The sequence below is a fragment of the Callospermophilus lateralis genome, chromosome 3, assembly GCF_048772815.1.
Source record: "Callospermophilus lateralis isolate mCalLat2 chromosome 3, mCalLat2.hap1, whole genome shotgun sequence".
NCBI lineage: Eukaryota > Metazoa > Chordata > Mammalia > Rodentia > Sciuridae > Callospermophilus > Callospermophilus lateralis.
In genome coordinates this window covers 12816176-12835757 of record NC_135307.1, presented here as the reverse complement: position 1 = coordinate 12835757, position 19582 = coordinate 12816176, and the positions used below count along the sequence as shown (strand labels likewise).

At 32.9% G+C, this 19582-nt stretch overlaps 1 protein-coding gene across 4 annotated transcripts in view; it reads left to right on the top strand.

Moving 5' to 3' along the window:
• Positions 1 to 19582, top strand: part of Unc79 (unc-79 subunit of NALCN channel complex) — a 213649-nt gene that overhangs the window by 16021 nt on the left and 178046 nt on the right. For all 4 annotated transcript variants that reach the window (XM_076848004.2, XM_076848003.2, XM_076848001.2 and 1 more), the window contains exons 3-4: positions 963 to 1018; positions 1765 to 1894. In XM_076848004.2, coding sequence (XP_076704119.1) covers positions 963 to 1018; positions 1765 to 1894 — 186 coding nt within the window. The remainder of the gene's footprint in view (positions 1 to 962; positions 1019 to 1764; positions 1895 to 19582) is intronic.

Genomic DNA, 19582 nt, shown 5'->3' with positions numbered 1-19582 from the left:
ACACAATATCTTTATTTATTTATTTGTGTGGTGCTGAAGATCAAACCCAGTGCCTCACACATGCTAGGTGAGCGCTCTACTGCTGAGACACAACCCCAGTCCTGACTAGAACAATTTTAAAGGAGGAAACATTTATTTGGGGGCTCACAGTTTCAGAGTCTCAGTTCATAAAAGGCTGGCTCATTCCTTGGGGCTCTAGGTGAGGCAGGACATCATAGTGCAAGACTGTGAGGGAGGGAAGCAGCTTACATGGTGAATAGAAAGCAGAGAGAGGTCTCCACACTCCAGATACAAAATATACACCCAAAGCCACGCCCCAATACCCACCTCCTTCAATTACCCCTCAGTTAATCCCTATTGGGATTAATTCACTGATTGGGTTAAGACTCTTATAACCCAATCATTTCTCCTATGAATCTTCTTACATTGTCTCACACATGAGCTTTTGGGGGACACCTCACATCCAAACCATAACACTGCTCAAGTGATGAAACTCTCAATCTAATCCCATCAGTCTGTCGGTTGCTATCTGTCCATCTTTGGGCAAGATAGGAAGCTGTTTTCTGAACTGAAACACGGTGGGTGTGAGATAATATGCCATAAAACTTTTAGCCTGATACTTGGTACATAATGAATTCTCAATAAATGAGTTTTCATTACGATCCTGTTTTCCCTTCTCTGTAGTTCTTTATTGCATTGATACAAGTTTATGTTGCAGAAATATGATCACTAAAGACTTTTATTAACATGTCTAGTAATATGATATGTGTCATACTTCTCAAAGACCTTGAGTAAAGCTTGATAAGTCAAGAGATTATGGTATTTTTGAAAATATGAATATGTGGCGATAAGTAATTAACAATTTAATGATTGGAATTGGAAATCATATTAAAGTAGTTTATGTATCTCAAAGGATGTTTGGTATTTACATTTCATGTGCACATTACATTTTCTTCTTACAGTGTATCATTGTCAGTTACTGGAATGCCTCATGAAATATAAACAAGAAGTCTGGAAAGTAAGTTTGGGGTCAAATTTAACCCATAGTCACTACATTAATTTATCTAAAATGGTAAAAATTATTTGCATATTGTATCTGTTGCTTAGGTCAAAGTTTTTGTTGTCTTAGTTTTCTTATGTGGCAGTGGATATTCTTTTTTCTTTACTAAACTATCATCTAGAGCAGTGCCTTGACAGATAAAGTAATTAAATACATCTTATTCTTGAAATTAGCCAAATATTATGCTGTATGACATGTATTTTTTTTTAATTTGAAAAGTTGAGAATCTGCTTTCTTTCAAATAGGAGATGTGAATTGTTAAGAAATGTGATTAGGAAAATATTTTTTTAAACTGATGTATGTTATTCTAAACACTTTCTTTGAGTTGGGGTGTCGCTCAGTGGTAGAGTGCTTGCCTAGCATGTGCAAGGCCCTGAGTTCCATCTCCAGCATTGCAAACAAAACAAAATCCCTAAAATCTTTCTTTAAGATGAATACAATTTGGGAAAAATTTTTATCAGATCGTGTCCTTTTGAATTCTGCCCGGAGGGATCATTTATAGAAGAACAAATAAATGAGCAAATAATGAATAATTATAATGCTATAATGTGGTCTAAACTGTGAAGCACACCTGGATGATGGATTCCAGGAAAGTGACCCACCTCACCCTCTCCACTGGAATTCCCACTGCTCTAGTAATAGTGAATGAATATTTATTGTTATTTGATGGTGCTAAGTCAAAATATGCTTCCTGTTTCCTGTAGGACCTTTTGTATGTTATTGCCTATGGGCCTTCACAAGTGAAACCTCCAGCTGTGCAAATGCTTTTCCACTATTGGCCCAATTTAAAACCTCCCGGGGCAATAAGCGAGTACAGGGGGTTGCAGTACACAGGTAAGAAGAGAAGAGGCCTGTGATGCCCCATCTTTATTTCTCCTATGCCACACGTGGCTCATGGATTTTAAAAAAGGTCTTGCGGGATTATATTTACTGTGCCTTTAAACACTGTCATAAATCCTTTCTGACACTAGGTGGTTTAAAAATAAATTAACTGGCCAGTTGTGGTAATCCTGGCTACTTGGGAGACTGAGACAAGAGGATCCCTTGAGCCCAGGAATTGGGGGCCAGCCTAGGAAACACAGCAAGATTCCCATCTCTTAAAAAAAATACAATAACTAAAATCAATTTCAAAAGTATTTATGACATCATAGCAAACTGCCAAAGTTCCAATCCCATTTGCTATATACAGCTGGCCTACAGTTGTAGCTATTGATAAAATTAATCACTTCATAAGCCTGAATGGTAAGAGTAGTACTACGCATTTGCTCATCATTTAGCAGAAACTCCAGCTGGCTAATTCTGCTCTGAGATTCTTGGCAGCACTTTCAGTGGTGTTTCCATTTTATGCACTAAATAAAAATTAAGTGATCCTGATAGCACCATTGGTCAGAAAGAGTCAATAATTGATGAGTCTTGGTAATTAACCATGTGACGTAAACATTAATTTTAAATGTAATGACATATCTACCAAAAAACCTTGCAAAACAAACAAATTTGAGGTCCTACATTGTTATTTATGTTTATGTGTTATAAAAACGAAAGGGCAAAAATCCCTTATGCAAATGGACTTTCAAAGCACAATCCTACCCACCCCAACTCCCCTACCCAGCTTAATTGAACACATGTTTTTCTGAGAATGGGAGGGGTGGGTGTTTTTGCAAGGGCAGCCTTTGTTCAGATCATTGTGAGTGTGTACTAATGTTCTGAGAGTTTACTAATTTGTTGGCATTACATCTTTACAAAGGTGATTTGAGTTGGTTCTAAGAGGATTTAACTTATTTTAGGTATCTGATTTATATTCTTGATGAAGATTTAAAGCCAAATGTTACTAACACCTATTATTTGGGCTTTGATGGTCCTGTATGGGCTTATTTTACCCAGACTAATAGGTGGGTACAAGAATAACAAAACAATTAAGATAAATAATAAGTAAATTTTTTGAAGTTGGAAATTGGCATCATTGGTATTTTATATCATCAACAGAGAATGTTTCAGTGTTGCTAACTAGATAATATAAATGTAAAAATTAGCAAAAATGTTGAACACATTAATAGAATAAAAGGTAAACTATTGAAGTATTAGACACCAACCCTTTCTTATTAGGTCCCTGAAATAAGCACATGTGTGATGTTTGAATGGATAATCAACATCAAATGATGATATAGGAGCCAACTCAAAACCAGACCTCATGGAGCTTAATACAATCTGGATATGAATCATTCATTTTATTCAACACATGTTTTTGGAGTGCCCATTATTATTAGCCAAGCATTATTCTGGGTACTGATGGCAAAGCAGTGAATTTAACAGACTAAAGTCATTAATATCTTGGAGCTTACATCAGGTTGTGGGGGAAAGACCTGGACACTATAAGTGCTAAGGTGGAGCAAATACAGAGAGCTGTGGGAACACATAGAAGGGTCTCCAAACCTACCCTGATGGTGGGCTAGTTTGGAGAGGTGCATTTGTTAAGGAAGGTTCTAAGTAAAGGACATTTGAGCTAAAACCTGAAGTATCAGTGTGTACACACTAGATGTCAGAAGGGAATAAGTGTGAGTGGGTTAAATGTAAGTGTGAGGCAAAAGGAAATCCATGGTTCAGAGGTGGAGGTCAAGAATAGCAGGGTAGTACTCAGGAACTGGAGAAAGTCAAATGCAGCTTAAGACAGTGGAGCTAGAAGAGAGCACTGAGAGGTAGGCAGAAGGGTTGACAGAGCCTGTGAATGGGGTTTGGATTTTACACTATGAGCAGAGGGAAACCAGGTGCAGGTTTAAATGGAGAAGCCACTTGAAGACATTTGCCTATCCAGAGTATCCCATAATTCCAGCGCACTGACAGTGCCCCCCGCCCACTTACTCGTGTGGCCATACTTTCTATAAAGGTCAGACAAACCTGTCTTCCCAAAATAGCTTAGGTCATGCCTACTAGGATCAGAGCATTTCTTTCATCCTCTCTTGAGTTGTCTGACCAAGACATGGTTGTCTCCGGTCCTTCTTGAAATTGTACATCCATGCTTCTGTTCATTCAGCAGTGTGTTATGGGGCACCTTCCATGTGCCAGGCTTTATCTCAGGCCCCTGGGAGGTAGCTCTCTTACAATTCCCACTCTGGTAGACCATGGCATTCCATGCAGGGAACAAAGGTCATGGAGAATTAATCATTCTGGTCTTTATATTACTATGTATCCAGCATACGCTGTTTCTCAGACATTGTTCTAGCTGCTTGCTATCTAATTTTTCAGCCTTCTAATTGAACACAATTTATGGACTAAGCCCCACAGTAGATCTTTTACACTTTCTCAATTCATCTTCACAAAAATTTTCAGCAGTAGGTTTTCTTATTTCAATTCTGCAGGTGATGAGTGGGAAACAGAATTTAAGTCACATGCCTTCTTTCTCACAGATAATGAAGGGACAGCATGAATTTGAACTTCACATTTTCTCTTCTAACAGTGGGATGTCACTTTTATGAATTCAGTTCTTAATTAAATTTTATCTAAAGCATTAGAATCTTTCTTCAATACCTGCTGAAATGAAAAGCATACCAAAGGATATATAGTTAGATGGCACTGCAATCCCAAATATTCTCAATAATAAAATTTATATAGAGAGAGGATTTTATGGGCTTCAAAGCTCAAAGATGAAATCTTTCTTAGGGGCTAGCAATTTTTGTATGTTTTCCCAGTGATTTATTTCTTTTATGAAAAGTAAATTTGATTTTTATGAAAGAAAATAATTGCCTATAGAAAAATTAAACCAACACGTAAGAAGGAAAAAAAAATATTGCCACTTAGAAATGACCACTGTTAACATTTTGGTATATTTCTCTCAAATTTTTTGACACATGTTTTAAAGATCATATTGTATAAAATGATACAAGTTTCACCTCAACTTTTATTGTATATTTCAAATACAGAGACATTTAAGGAATAATCCTATGAACACATATAGCTTTAATAATTGTTATTAATTTGCTGTAATGTATATAAACTGTATTGCTTTTTGGGGGGGTACTGGAGATTGAATTCAGAGGCACTCAACTTCTGAGCCACATCCCCAGGCTTATTTTGTATTTTATTTAGAGACCGGGTCCTCACTGAGTTGTTTAGCACCTTGTTCTTGCTGAGGCTGTCTTTGAATTCTCCATCCTCCTGCCTCAGCCTCCTGAGCTTCTGGGATTACAGGAGTGTGCTACCACACTCAGCTAAACTGCATTGCTTTTTAAACATAGTTAACAAAAATATTTACAACTTATATGAAGAAGATAAAATAATGAGGATTTAGAGATCCAAAATGTTTACTTATTTTTGTTTTATTGATATATATCAACAATATACACCAATTTTGATTAAGTATGAGTGTTAAAGATAAAAAAAATTGGAGTCTCATATATTTTATGGGACTCCTAATCATATATGTATAATTAAAATATTTTTCTCCTGTTTAAAAAAACATACAAAAGATTATAACAAGTTTCTTGAGAATGAAAATAGCCATTATATTGTTCTAAGCAGCTCTGCTTCTATAAGGGAGAAAGTAATTACTTAGTGATTTTCTTGTTATAGTGTCCCAACTAATAAATAATTTAGCTTTTGTAGCAAAGAATACCACCAGTTGTTGGTTAGTTTAGATTTGCACTATGAGACAAAAGATGTGGCATCAGAGTTACATTTCTAAGAGACTTTTGCTAAAAATAGGGAATAACTGGAAGGTTAAACTTAGGCCTGTCTACCACATATCTAACTCCACATTAGTACTGTTGGATTCTGAGTACAAGCAGAAGAAGGTCCATCAGTCCTTTACTCCTCATTATTGAGTTCTGAGTTATCTTTTCTGAGCTGAGGATTGAACTTACTGTACCACTGAGCCCAACACAGTTATCTTTTTATTATATTGATTTTATCCCCATATAATTAAAATGTTTTAAACTTTTTTATTGGTGCATTAGACTCATGCAGAAAACCCTTAGAAATTATTTGTATGTGGAATATCTCTCACAATGTGCCCCCTCTCAATGATTATCTATTTCTTCTTCCAACACCAGAGATTAGATTTGTCTGTTTTTGAGTTTTATAGAAATGGAAGTATCCATTATTTATTTAATTTGTGTGTGTGTGTGTGTGTTTGTGTGTGTGTATGTATGTATGTGTGCGTGTGTGTATATGGCCCATGGTGCTGAGGATAATTGTACTTTATTAATTTTTATTGCTATAGATAGTCTATCAATAGAATATGCCATGTTTACCTATCTCTTCCTCTATTCATGGATATTTGCGCCCATTACAAATAATACTGCTATGAACATCCTTCTGTATGGCTTTTGGTATAAAATCGCATGCAGTTCTATTGGGTGTATGCCTACAATGGAATTACACATGATCAGAGGGTGCTCACATGTCTAACTTTAATGGAAAATAGCAAACAACTTCCTAAAGTAATTATACTAATTTTTATCCCAATTTATCAGCATATGAGTATTATTTTTATCTTATAATTCCACATTTTGGGAATACTTTGTTTTGTTAACTTAAAAATTTTTAGTCATTATCAAGGATGTGTTGAAATATCTTATTGTGGTTATAATTTGCCCTTGCCTTATTACTAATGAAGTTGAACACTTTTTCATGTTATTGGCCACTTGGATATCCTGTGTATATAATCTTTGTCAGTGATATATGTTAATTATAAATACCTTTTCTTATTTTTCACTCTCTAAATGTAATTCTTATTTTTAATTTTATAAGATTAGCAATCTTTATGTTTAGTCTTTTTTATATCTTATCTAAGAAAAATTTTCTATACCCTAAAACTAACACAATGTTTTTGTTGTCTTCTATAATCTTTGCTTTTAACCTTTTAGATGTATCTGGAATTAATTTTTCTGTATGGTGTTGAAGTAATGTTAATTTTTTCTCGGATGGATAGTCAATTGACTCAACATCATTTATTGAAAATATTGTTCTTTCTTTACTGCTCTGTAGTATCATTTTTGTCATAAATCAGTTTTCTATTTAAGGATGATCTGTCTCTGGATTCTTTATTTAGTTCTATTTAAGGATGTCTCTGGATTTTTTATTTAGTTCAATTGGCATATTTTTCCCTTTGCCGATACCACAATGTCTTAATTACTATAGCTTAAAATAAAATGTCATATCCAGGAGTGTGAACCCTGCCATCTTATTGTTGTTCTTTTCCTCTTCTTCATTCTCACCTCTTCCTGTTCTTTATCCTTTTCTATTTCCTCTTTTGAGAATAACTTGACTATATCCAGCTTTGTTAAGTTGAAGATTTTGTTAAGTTAAATGTAAGTACAACAACCAACTGCTAGGATTTTGATTATCTTCAGATTATATTTGGATAATTTTGATCAATTTGGGGAATTGATATCTTTATAATATTGAGTCTCCCAATCCATTAACATGGTATATATCTATTGTTTTTCCTTTCTTTACTTTCCCCCATTGCTGTTTTAGTGTTCTGTGTATATTTTTGATGTTATTGTCAATGATATACCTTTCAAAAATTACATTTTCTAACCCTTTGTTCTGGTATGTGGACATGTAATTAATTTTAGTGTATTGATTTTGTATCCAGCAATATTGCTAAATCATTTTGAATTCTAAAATTTTATTGTGATAGGTTTGTTTAAAAAACTTTTAGTGTATGCGACTATATTGTTATTGACAATAAAGTATAATGTTTCTTTTTCAATTTGTAAATCTTTTATGTCTTTTTGCCTTATTGCTAAAACCTATGTTCTGTGCTCATGTCCAAGTTCCTTCATGATTTCTTCTTTGTCCCATGGATGATTTACAAGGGTAATTTAAAGTTTGGTTTTTCTTGGTCAGATAACATACTTTGCTTTATTTTACATAATTGACATTTTTAACACTTTCTTTAGGGATAAGCATATAGTTATTTTTGTAAATATTTCTATGTACTTAAAAATTTGTATTTGGCAGTTGTTTTTATAGTGTTTTATATATGTCAATTAAATCAATTTTAAATTGTGTAGTTCAGATCTTCTTATTGTTATTGCATTTGTGTTTATTTTTTTCTATCAGTTACCAAGAGTAGAGTGTTAAAATATCTTACTCTGATTGTGAATTTGTCTAATTCCTCCTTGTAATTCTGTTAATATCTGATGTTTGTGTTTTGAGACTACGTTCATTATTAGGTGCAAATTTAGAGTGCAATACTTTTCTCATGAACTGAAACTTGTATCATTTTGAAATTCATGTTTTTAATCTCTCATGAGGCTTTGTATAAAACTAATGCAGCAACACCAGCTTTTACAAGTGTTTGTTATAACTTTTTCCATTCTTTTAAGATTTTATAGTCTGTATTTCATGTATGTCTTGTAAGTAGCATGCAATTCTTTTTTAAACTCAATTTTTATGAACTTTGTGTTTTAATTGGAGCATTTAGGTCAAATAAGATTAGCCCATATATAATAATGGTTTCTTTGCTCTTTTGTTGTGGGGGGGCAGGTACCAGAGATTGAACTCAGGGGTACTTGACCACTGAGCCACATCCCCAGCCCTATTTTCTATTTTATTTAGAGACAGAGTGTCATTGAATTGCTTAGTGCCTCACTTTAGCTGAGGCTGACTTTGAACTCACCATCCTCCTGCCTCAGCCTCTCGACCCTCTGGGATTACAAGCATGGGCCATTGCACCCAGCTCTTTGCTCTTAAATCCACATTTTTTTCCTCTCCTTTTTGCCTCTTTTTGAGTATATTAAGTATATTTAAATATCTTACCACCTTGTCTTTGTCTTAGTGCATTATTCAATCTTTTTCTGTTCTTTTAATCACTACCCTAGAGATTGTTCCATACATTCGTGGCTTATAAAATAGTACTTTTACCTTTTTCTGTAAACTGGCAATAGGTTTTAACTTCTTTTATTCCCTCCTGATATGTATGCTATGATATAATTATTATAATTTTGTTATATATAAAAATAATTGTTATATCTATAACTTTTCCCCTACAGACTATAATTATTGTTCTATTTAGTTGATATTCATTATGTTTTCTTTTCTCTTGCTCTGTACTCCCTCTCCCCCATTTTTGGCATCTCTTTGCTCCTATCTGGGATTTCACTTTTGTTTTCCTTTTATATTTCCTTTAGTGCCATTCTACTGGGGACAAATTTTCTGAGTTAGTGCTAGTCTGAAAATGAGTGTTTTGCTGTTATTTCTCAAAGATTTTCTCTATGTATACAATTTTAGATTGGCAGTTCTTTTATGTGCATTCTTGGAAGGAATTTCATCATTTTTCTCGATTCTTGTTTCTACTGTGAAGTCAGTTGTCATTTATCACTCCTTTGAAGATAAATTGCCTTTCTTCATTATTTATTTATTTTTCTTTATTTATGATTTTTGGCTCATCTAGTTTTGATAATTTGTTCTTGTCTTTTTGTGGAGTTCGTATTACTTTCCTATGTGGAACTTGACCTTTTGTCAGTTTTAGAAAACTGTCAGGCATTATACCTCTCTTTCGTTAGAGATAACAGTATTTAATTAAGGCATATTTTGTACATAGTAAGATATACAAATATTAAGTGTACAGCTTATCATTTATGAAAAATCTACAATTCTCATGTAATTACCATCCAGATAAAGATAATATAATGTTGCCATCACCCCAGAAAATAATGATATGCCTCTTCCAATCATCAGCTCCTCTTCTACACTTAGATTATCACTAATCTGGTTTCTGTATCATACATGTATTCATTTAATTCAGGTATGCATATAAATGGAGATCAAACAGTATGTATTTTGTCAAATCTGACTTTAATCATTATAATTTTATTTAGGTTAATCCATCTCCTTGTGGATATTAATTCTTTTTATTGCTAAGTAAGTATTTCATTGCATGAATATGCCATAGTTTAGAGGGATTGCTTTCAATTTTTCTCCACTTAGAATAATGTTGGCCTGGGGCTTAGCATAGATAGCTTTTACAGTGTTGAAGTATGTTTCTGTTATCCCTAGTTTTTAGAGGACACTTTTGATGGTGTCCTCTATTTCCTTGTTTTAAATTGATCTGTTTAAATTGTGTATATCATGTATATTATGTTTTGAACATAAAGGGATGCTGTAAATTATCAAATGCTTTCTCAGCATCTATTGAGATGTTCATGTGACTTTTATCTTTGAGTCTATTGATGTGATGAATTACATTTATTGATTTCCATATGTTGAACCAACCTTGCATTCCTGAGATGAATCCTACTTGATTGTGATGCACTATCTTTTTGATATGTTTTTGTATTTGATTTGCCAGAATTTTATTGGGAATTTTTGCATTTATATGTATTAGAGATATTGGTCTGAAGTTTTCTTTCTTTGATGTGTCTTTGTCTGGTTTTGCAATCAGGGTGATATTGGCCTCATAGTATGTGTTTGGAAGTGTTCCTTCTTTTTCTGTTTCATGAAATAGTTTGAGAAATATTTGTGTTAATTCTTCTTTAAAGGTCTTGTAGAAGTCAGTTGTGTATCCATCGGTCCTGGGCTTTTCTTGGTTAGTAGACTTTTGATGGTGTTCTCTATTTCCTTGTCTTAAATTGTGTATATCATGCTGATTTAGTTTAGGCATATCATATACCTTTAGAAATTTGTTGATGTCTTTAATATTTTCTATTTTATTGGAGTACAAATTTTCAAAATTATTTCTAATTATCTTCTGCATTTCTGTAATGTCCGTTATAATATTTCCTTTTTCATCATGGGTGTTAGTAATTTGAGTTTTCTCTCTCCTTCTCTTCATTAGCATAGTTAATGGTTTATCAATCTTGTTTATTTTTTTTAAAGAAACAAATTTTGTTTTGTCAGTTTTTTTAGTTATTTCTTTTGTTTTAATTTTATTGATTTCAGCTCTAATTTTAATTATTTCCTGTCTCCTACTGCTTTTGGGGTTGATTTGTTCTTCTCTTTCTAGAGCTTTGAGATGTAATGTTAGGTCATTTATTTGTTGAGTCTTTCTTCTTTGAAGGAATGAACTCCATGCAATGAACTTTCCTCTTAGCACTGCCTTCATAGTGTCCCATTGATTTTGATATGTTGTATTGGTGTTCTCACTTACTTCTAAGAAGTTTTTAATCTCCTCCTTGATATCTTTTGCAACCCATTGTTCAATTTAATAGCATATTATTTAATATCCAGGTATTGGAATAGCTTTTATTTTTTATTTTATCATTGATTTCTAATTTCATTCCGTTGTGGTCTGATAGAATGCAGGGTAATATCTCTACTTTTCTGTATTTTTTAAGATTTGCTTTGTTGCATAACATATGGTCTATTTTAGAGAAGGATCCATGTTCTGCTGAGAAGAAAGTGCATTTGCTCATTGATGAATAATATACTCTATATATGTCAGTTAAGTCTAAGTTATTGATTGTAGTATTGAGTTCTATAGTTTCTTTGTTTAGCTTTTGTTTGATAGTTCTATCTATTGGTGAAAGAGGTGTGTTAAAGTCACCCAGAATTATTGTGTTGTGATCTATTTGACTGTTGAACTTGAGAAGAGTTTGATTGATGAATGTAGATGCTCCATTGTTTGGAGCATATACATTTATAACTGTATGAAATGTCCATCTTTATCCCTTTTGATTAACTTTGGCTTGAAGTCTACTTTATTTGATATGAGGATGGAAACTCCTGCTTGCTTAAGTAGGCCATGTGAATGGCCTTTCACCTTCAGTCTGTTTTTCCTATAAGTCTCTTGAAGGTAGCATATTGTTGGGTCTTTTTTTAAAATCCAATCTACCAGCCTATGTCTTTTGATTGATAAGTTTAAGCTATTAATATTTAGGATTATTATTGAGATATAATTTGTATTACTGGTCATTTTTGTTTATTTTTTTTTATTTAGCTTGACTTGGTTTCTCTTTTGGTTGGCTTTTCTTTTACTACATTTCTTCCCTTTGCAGATATTCATTGCTGTTTCACTGTTGTTTTTCATTTTCTCCTCGAATATTTTGCTAAGAATGTTCTGTAGTGCAGATTTCTTGCTGTAAATTCTTTTAGCTTTTGTTTATCATGGAAGATTTTTATTTTGTCATCAAATCTTAAGCTTAATTTTGCTAGATATAAGATTCTTGGTTTTCATCCATTATCTTTTAGATCTTGGTATATGTTGTTCCAGGATGGCCGGGCTTTGAGAGTCTGGGTTGAAAAATCTGCTGAGATCAGATCAGAAGACCAGATCTGCTGGTCTTCCCTTATAGGTGATCTGATTTTTCTCTCTTGCGGCCTTTAAAATACTATCCTTATTCTGTATGCTACGCATTTTCACTATAATGTGTCTTGATGTAGATATGTCGTAATTTTGAATATTTGGTGTCATATAGGCCTCTTTTATTTGAATTTCCAATTCATTCTTCATACTTGGGAAATTTTCTGATATTATTTTATTGAAGAGATTGTGCATTACTTTGGTTTGAATCTCTGAACCCTCTTCTATCCCGATAAATCTTAAATTTGGTCTTTTGATGGTATCCCATAATTCTTGGAAGTTGTGTTCATGATTTCTTACCATCTTTACTGTGAGGTCAACTTCATTTTCAAGATTGTATATTTTGTCTTCATTGTCTGAGATTCTTTCTTCCAAATGGTCTAGTCTGTTGGTGATGTTATCTATTGAGTTTTTTTTTAAATTGGCTTATTGTTTCTTTCATTTCTAGTTTTTTTTTTTTTCAGTATCTCTGTGTCTTTCTTGAAGTAATCTCTTGCAACCTGTTTTATCTCTTTGTTGGTGTGATCTATTTTTGCCTGTATCTGCTCACTTAGGTTGTTCTTTAATTCCCAAATCATTTTAGTTAGTATATTCTGAACTCATTCTCTGACATTTCACCTACCTCACCACCTATGGATTCTATTGTTGTGGTGTCTTGGTTTGTTTGGAGCACTTTTCTCCCTTTTTTTTTTCATGATGTCTATGTGCCTTCCTCTCTTGCAGTGTAGATCTGAGGTATTACGATTTCTGTCATACTAGTGTGCCTATAGTTACCAATACCTCACTTTTAAGGGAGAGATCAATATTATAGCACTCAATGTACCCAACATGTAGCCATATATCAGTTAGCTTCCATTTTTACATTTACAGTTTTGTCACTATAAACAGAAATGACGAGTTCAGTTATCTTCAACCATATAATCAATTGGTTTGCATAATGGTTTACAATTTCTTATGGTGGATGAGGGGAATGGGAGGTTGGCTGAGATGTTTATGAGGTAGGCTGTGAGAATATGGAGGTATTAGATTATATGACTAGTGAGAGGATAATAATAGGAAGTTGGTTGTTAGTAGGAGAAACAAGAGATAGGCAATCCTATGCAAGACTCCTTGTTACCTCAGTAACAGGATAACTGTTAGCACCCCTAGTAGAGAAACCTCTGGTACAGCCTGTCCTTATTGTTGTCTCTTGATAGAAGCAGCAATATCCCACTTTTGTGGCAGTGGCAACCTCAAGCCTCTATGTTTCCTGATGTTGGTCTGTGGAGTCATGCTTTGGTGAATAAGGAACCCCAGCTTGGGGTGGCTCTCAGCATGGGCATGGGGTGGCTCTGTCCTAGAACTCTGGGCCTCAGGTGCAGTGCAGACAGGCAAGCTCTTCCTCCAGAACTCCAGGCAACGGTGATGCAGTGCAGGCAGGTGGGCTCTGCCTCGTTTGGTTTCTTTTATACTATTGTAAGTGGATTATTCAAAAATTAATTTTTAATTGTTTATTGCTAGCCTAAAGAAATCCAATTCTTTTTATATATTAATCTTTTATCCCATCATTATTTTTTAATTCAGTGATTAGATCTTGTGGGTTGTTGGATATTTTACATAGACAATGAGGTCATTTGTGCTGCTACTTTTCCAAACTTTGTACCAGTCATCATTGTTTTCTTTTTAGTTATCCAGGACCTTCAGAACAAAAGGTCTGATGAATAGAAATGGAAAGAATGGACAATATTTCTTTGTTTTTAACTTTAGAGACTATTTCACCATTAAGTATGGTGTTAGCGGTAGGGTTTTGCAGTTATCTTTTATGTCAGTTAAGAGAGCCTCATTTTATTTCCAGTTTTCTTAGAGTTTTTATCCTGAATAGGTATTACATTTTATTGAATGCTTAAAGTAAATAAAAAGCCCAAAATGATGAAAATTGTGTCTTTATTTCATTTCTCTGCCTTTAACTTTTACTTTCCTGAATTTAATTTTTTTCTTCTTTTTTCCTAACTTCTTGGAGTGTTTATATTGTTGACTTACAACATTAAAAAGTTCTAATCACTTGTTTAAAATGACCAGTTTCGGGCTGGGGATGTGGCTCAAGCGGTAACACGCTCGCTGGCATGCATGGGGGGCCCTGGGTTCGATCCTCAGCACCACAAAAAAAAATAAAATAAAGATGTTGTGTCCACCGAAAACTAAAAAAAAAAAATATTAAAAAAATGACCAGTTTCCCTTAATTTCTACCTTAGCTGTATTTCACCAAATATGATATATTCTTCCTAGTATTCTTTTCAAAATGTTTAAACATTTTATTGCTATATTTTCCTTTTCTAGTGTTATTTAGATGAGTGTTGTTTAATTTACAAATATTTGAGTACAGTGAGTTATCTTTTTGTTTTGATTTCACACTGTAATTGGTGACTATTGATTTTCTCCTTTAACATTATAAAGATGTTAATTTTTGTTGTTGTTGATGTTACTGGGGATTGAACTCAGGGGCACTTAACCACTGAGCCACATCCCTAGTCCTATTTATTTTTTGAGACAAGGTCTCGCCAAGTTGCTTAGGGCCTCACTAAGCAGCTAAGGCTGGCTTTGAACTCACAGTCTTCCTGCTTCAGCCTGCTGAGCTGCTGGGATTACAGGCATGTACCACCTCACAGGCCTAATTATAGATTCTATTAGAAAACCATATGCTATTCTTATTTATTGGATCTCTGAATGTAATGTGATATATTTTCTCCCTGCCTCTTTTTAAGATTTCTTCCTGTTTTTTTTTTTTTTTTTTTTTTTGTAGCTAGTAGTTCCATTATGGTCTACTTAGGTGTTGTAGTCTTTATATTTATTCTGCTTGGGGTTTGTTGAACTTCTTGAATCTGTGGTTTTTATGTCATTCAGTTTTAGAAAAAAATTAGATATTATCCTATCTAGATATTTATTCTACTCCTTTCTTTTTCTCCTATCATTCCAAGACTTAAAAAAATATTTAATATTGTCCCAAAATCTCAGAAACTTTGAAGAATTATATCTGTTCTTTAGTTTGGATTCATTTTAACCTGTCTTGAAGTTCACTGATCCGTTCTTCTTCTGTGACCAATGTATTTTAAAAAGTCCCCACTGAATTATTTATTTTATGCATTCTAGTTTTTTTAATTCTAGAATTTTCTTTTAGTTTCTTTTTTGAGTTTTGGAATTCCCATCTTAGTGATTTATTTTTCTGTAATATTTTCATATTTAAATTACTTATTTTTAAGTCCTTATTCCTAATTCTGAGTGAGTCTAATCATCTATGTGTCTTTTTTATTTCTTTAGTTCTTGATTATGGCTCACATTGTCTAGCTCTTTCCCATGTCTTGTGAATTTTTTATTATATGATAGGCATTGGGAAGAATATGTTGTAGAGACTCTGGACTATTTTATTTCCCCCCAAAATATTGAACTTTGTATTTTGCATTTGTGGGAGTGAAGTTACTGGTGCATCACTTTCTTCTTCAAGGCTTAGTTTTTTAATGTGTTAAGCCAGGTGTATTTCAGATTTTCCTTTAGTCCTAGAGCATAGCTGTTATAGCACTAGCTTCAAGATTTATGACACGTAGTAAAAGCAGTGCTTAGAAGAAAATTTACAGTATTAAAGACAGATTAGAAAGGAGGTCTAAAATCAATAATATAAGCTTCTGCCTTTTTCTAATGAAAGAAGAGCAATTTAAGTCTAAAACAATAATAAGAAATAATGAAAACTTTAGGGAAATTTAAATTTTGAATTTTCATTAAGCAAACAATAGAGAAAATATTCTCAACTGTGGCATATAGGTTTTTGTTTTTTCTCTTTAGCTGAGGCATATTTAAAACATGTCTATTTACACACGAAAGAAAATTCTGCCTTACTATAGAAAACATGTAGATATTACTTCATTGATTTCTCACATTTAGAATTGTAAAAACAAGTATAATTTTGTCTTCCATAGGACTTCCTATGTTTTTCATGATTCTTGGAGACATTTATTTATTTATTATTAAGGTTTTTATAATATTTCTAGACATGAATTAATTTTCCTTGATTTTTTTCTTGTAATTTGAAGAGCACTTTCAATCTGAGAATTGAGTTCCATTTTCAATCTTTGTTCAGGAAATGTCTCATTAGTGAAGTTTGAAATTTCTGCTTTTCTTCCAGTTGTTTTTTTCTGTTCCTCATGAACACCTACAATAGTTCGGTCAGATTTTTATTTTCTGCGATCTCTAGCAATCGTAACCACTGTTTTCATGTCTTCCCTCTATAGTCTCAGCATCTCAGGTTGGTTTACTCTCTAACTCTCTAGATTTCCTCTTTTTGTTTATTGCTTTCTGTGAAGTTTTCTAATTGTGCTGTTTTATTTTTAGTTTGCTTACACTTATTTTACATCTTATCCAAATCCATTTTTATCCCATTTGGTTAGCTTTCCGTCTGACTTGAATTGCTATGATTTTTCTACTCCTGTTTTCACAGAGCCCATGTGTTCTCATATCATGTTGCCAGTTTCACATGGGTAGATCATTTTCAGACATATGTTTACTTGCAGCATTCAGTATGATGTTTCTTTTCAAGTATATTTTTGGTTTGTCCTTCACTTTTTTCCTTTTGAAAAATTACATTGGTATAATTTTCATTCAATCAAATGATCCATTTTAAGCATACTGTTTAATAACTTTTTTTTTGGTACCAGGGATTGAACCCACAGGTGTTTAACCACTGAGTCACAACCCCAGCCCTTTTAATTTTTTATTTTGAGACAAGGTATCGCCAAGTTGCTTAAGGCCTCACCAAGTTTCTGAGGCTCTTTGAACCTGTGATCCTCCTTCCTCAGCCTCCTAAACCGCTGGGATTACAGGTGTGTGTCACATCTAGGTTGTTTGATAACTTTGCAGATGTATACACTAATCTAACCAACATCAGAGTAAAAATATAGAACATTCTTGTCACTTTGCAAGTCTCTTGTTTCTCTTTTCAGTCAGTCCACTACAAGCAGCCACTGATTAGCTTCTTTTCATTATAGTTTTCTTATTCTAAGATTTTTTTAATGAATGCAATCATATATGTACCATTTTTGTATCTTTTTCTTTCACTCAGCTAATGTTTTTGAGATTTATCCATGTTGATATATTTGTGGTTTATTTCTTTTTTATTTTTGTATCATATTCCATCATCTGGATGTATTATATTGAGCTTGACTCCTTGGTGAAGGTTTTTGGTTGTTAGGCTATAAACACTCATGTAAAAGTATTTTGATGAAGGTATTCATTTTTTTTGATAAATACTAGTGTGAAAATACTATGCTATATGGTAAGTGTATGTTTAATTTTATTTGAATTGTACAAACAATTCTTCAAAAATGATTGTAACATTTTATATTTCCTCCAGCAATGTGTGGGAGTTCAGTTCTATATTGTTGTCAACACTTATATGTTGATTGTATTATTTCTTATCTTTATTCTGTTCATATGGTAAATTATATTGATTTGCTTTACACTGTTAAACTAATTTTGCATTGTGGTGGTCATGTTGTAGTAGTTTAATTTGCATCTCCCTGATGAATAATGATAGTGAACATCTTTTTGAGCTCTTGTTGGCTATTCATATATCTTTTTGTTTGTGTGTAAATTTTCCAATGAGATTTTGGTTTTGCTTTTGTTTTACCCATTTTGAAATTGAGGTACTCATTTTATTATTATATATTGAATATATATAATACTTTTGTCAACTTATTGTGAATGTTTTTTCTAAGTCAGGGGTCTTCTTTTTAAGTATTTCAAAGAGGAAAAATTTTAAATTTGGATAAATTTCAATTTACTAATTTTTTCTTCTCATGGTTCTTCTTTCTGTTTTTACCAAGTTTGTTAAGAATGCTCTTGTACTTCTATAAGTCTTAAGGCTTAAGATTTTACATTTAAGCATACAATCAGTTTGGAATTAGTTTTTATGTGGTGTGAGGAAGCATTGACTTTCCTCATTAACGTTATCTGGTCATTCCAGTTTGATTGCTGAAAAAATTATCCTTTTCATATTGAATTAACCTTGGTAATTTTACTGAAAAGTAATTGACTACATACTTTTTGTGGGTCTGTTTCTAGACTAAGAATTTTGTTTACACTCTTTATATTTTTTCTTACACCAGTGTTATACTCTGTCGATTACTGTAGCTTTATAGAGTATACTTTGAAATCATGTGATACAAATTTTTTTATATTTATTTCTTTTCAAGATTGATTTGACCATTTTAATACCTTTGCATGTTCATATAAATTTTACTATTGGCTTGTCATTTCTACAAAGTAATTTTCTGGGACTTTGAGATTTCACATGGAACATATAGTTTTGGGAGAATTTGAACAATATTGAGTCTTCTGATCCATGAATGTGGCATGCCTATTGTTTATTTAGGTCTTTAATTTTAGCAATATTTGCTTGTTTTCAGTGTACAGAAATTTCAAATCAATATATTGCTTAAGCTACTCCCAAATGTTTTGGATGCTATTGTAAACAGTGTTTAAAAATTTAGTATTTAACAAATAGTGTGTAAAAATAATAAAAATTTAATTTAATTCTATTTATTTATTGCTACTCTTGTAAACATAACTGATTTTTATAGAGACTTTATATCCTGCACCCTTGCTAAATTCACATTATTTTTGTAGCTTTTTTGGGTAGGTTTCTTAAGACTTTCTATATAATGAAGACTCTCTGCAAATAAAGGTTCTTTTCAGTTTTTCTTCTTCCTTTCTGATTTATCATTCCTTTCTTCTTCTCTTCCTCCCTACTCCCTTCCTTGCTTCTCTCTTTCTCCCTTCTTTGCCTCCTTTCTTAGATCTTTTTCTTGTTGTTCTGCCTCATGTCTCCAGTTCAGTTTTCAGCAGAAGTGCTGAGAGTGGTCATGCCTATTCTACCCCCAAGCTGTCAAGGAGCGTATTCAGGCTTTCACTATGAAATATGATGTCAGCTGTAGGTTTTTCATGGATGCTTTTTAAAAGATTCAGCTTGAGGAAGTTCCTGACTGTTCTTAGTTTATTGAGAATTTTAATCAATTTTTGGAAAATGCATTTTTCTCTTTCTGTTGAGATGATCATATAATTTCTTATCTTTATTCTGTTAATATGTGATTTGCTTTACACTGTTAAACTAATTTTGTATTCATGGGATAAACCTCACTGTTATGCTGTATTACATTGCTAGATTTAATTTGGCAATATAATACAGACTTTTTTCATTGTTATTGCTCCTACCTTTTTTTTTTTTTCTTTTTTGTACCAAGGGTGCAACCCAGGGG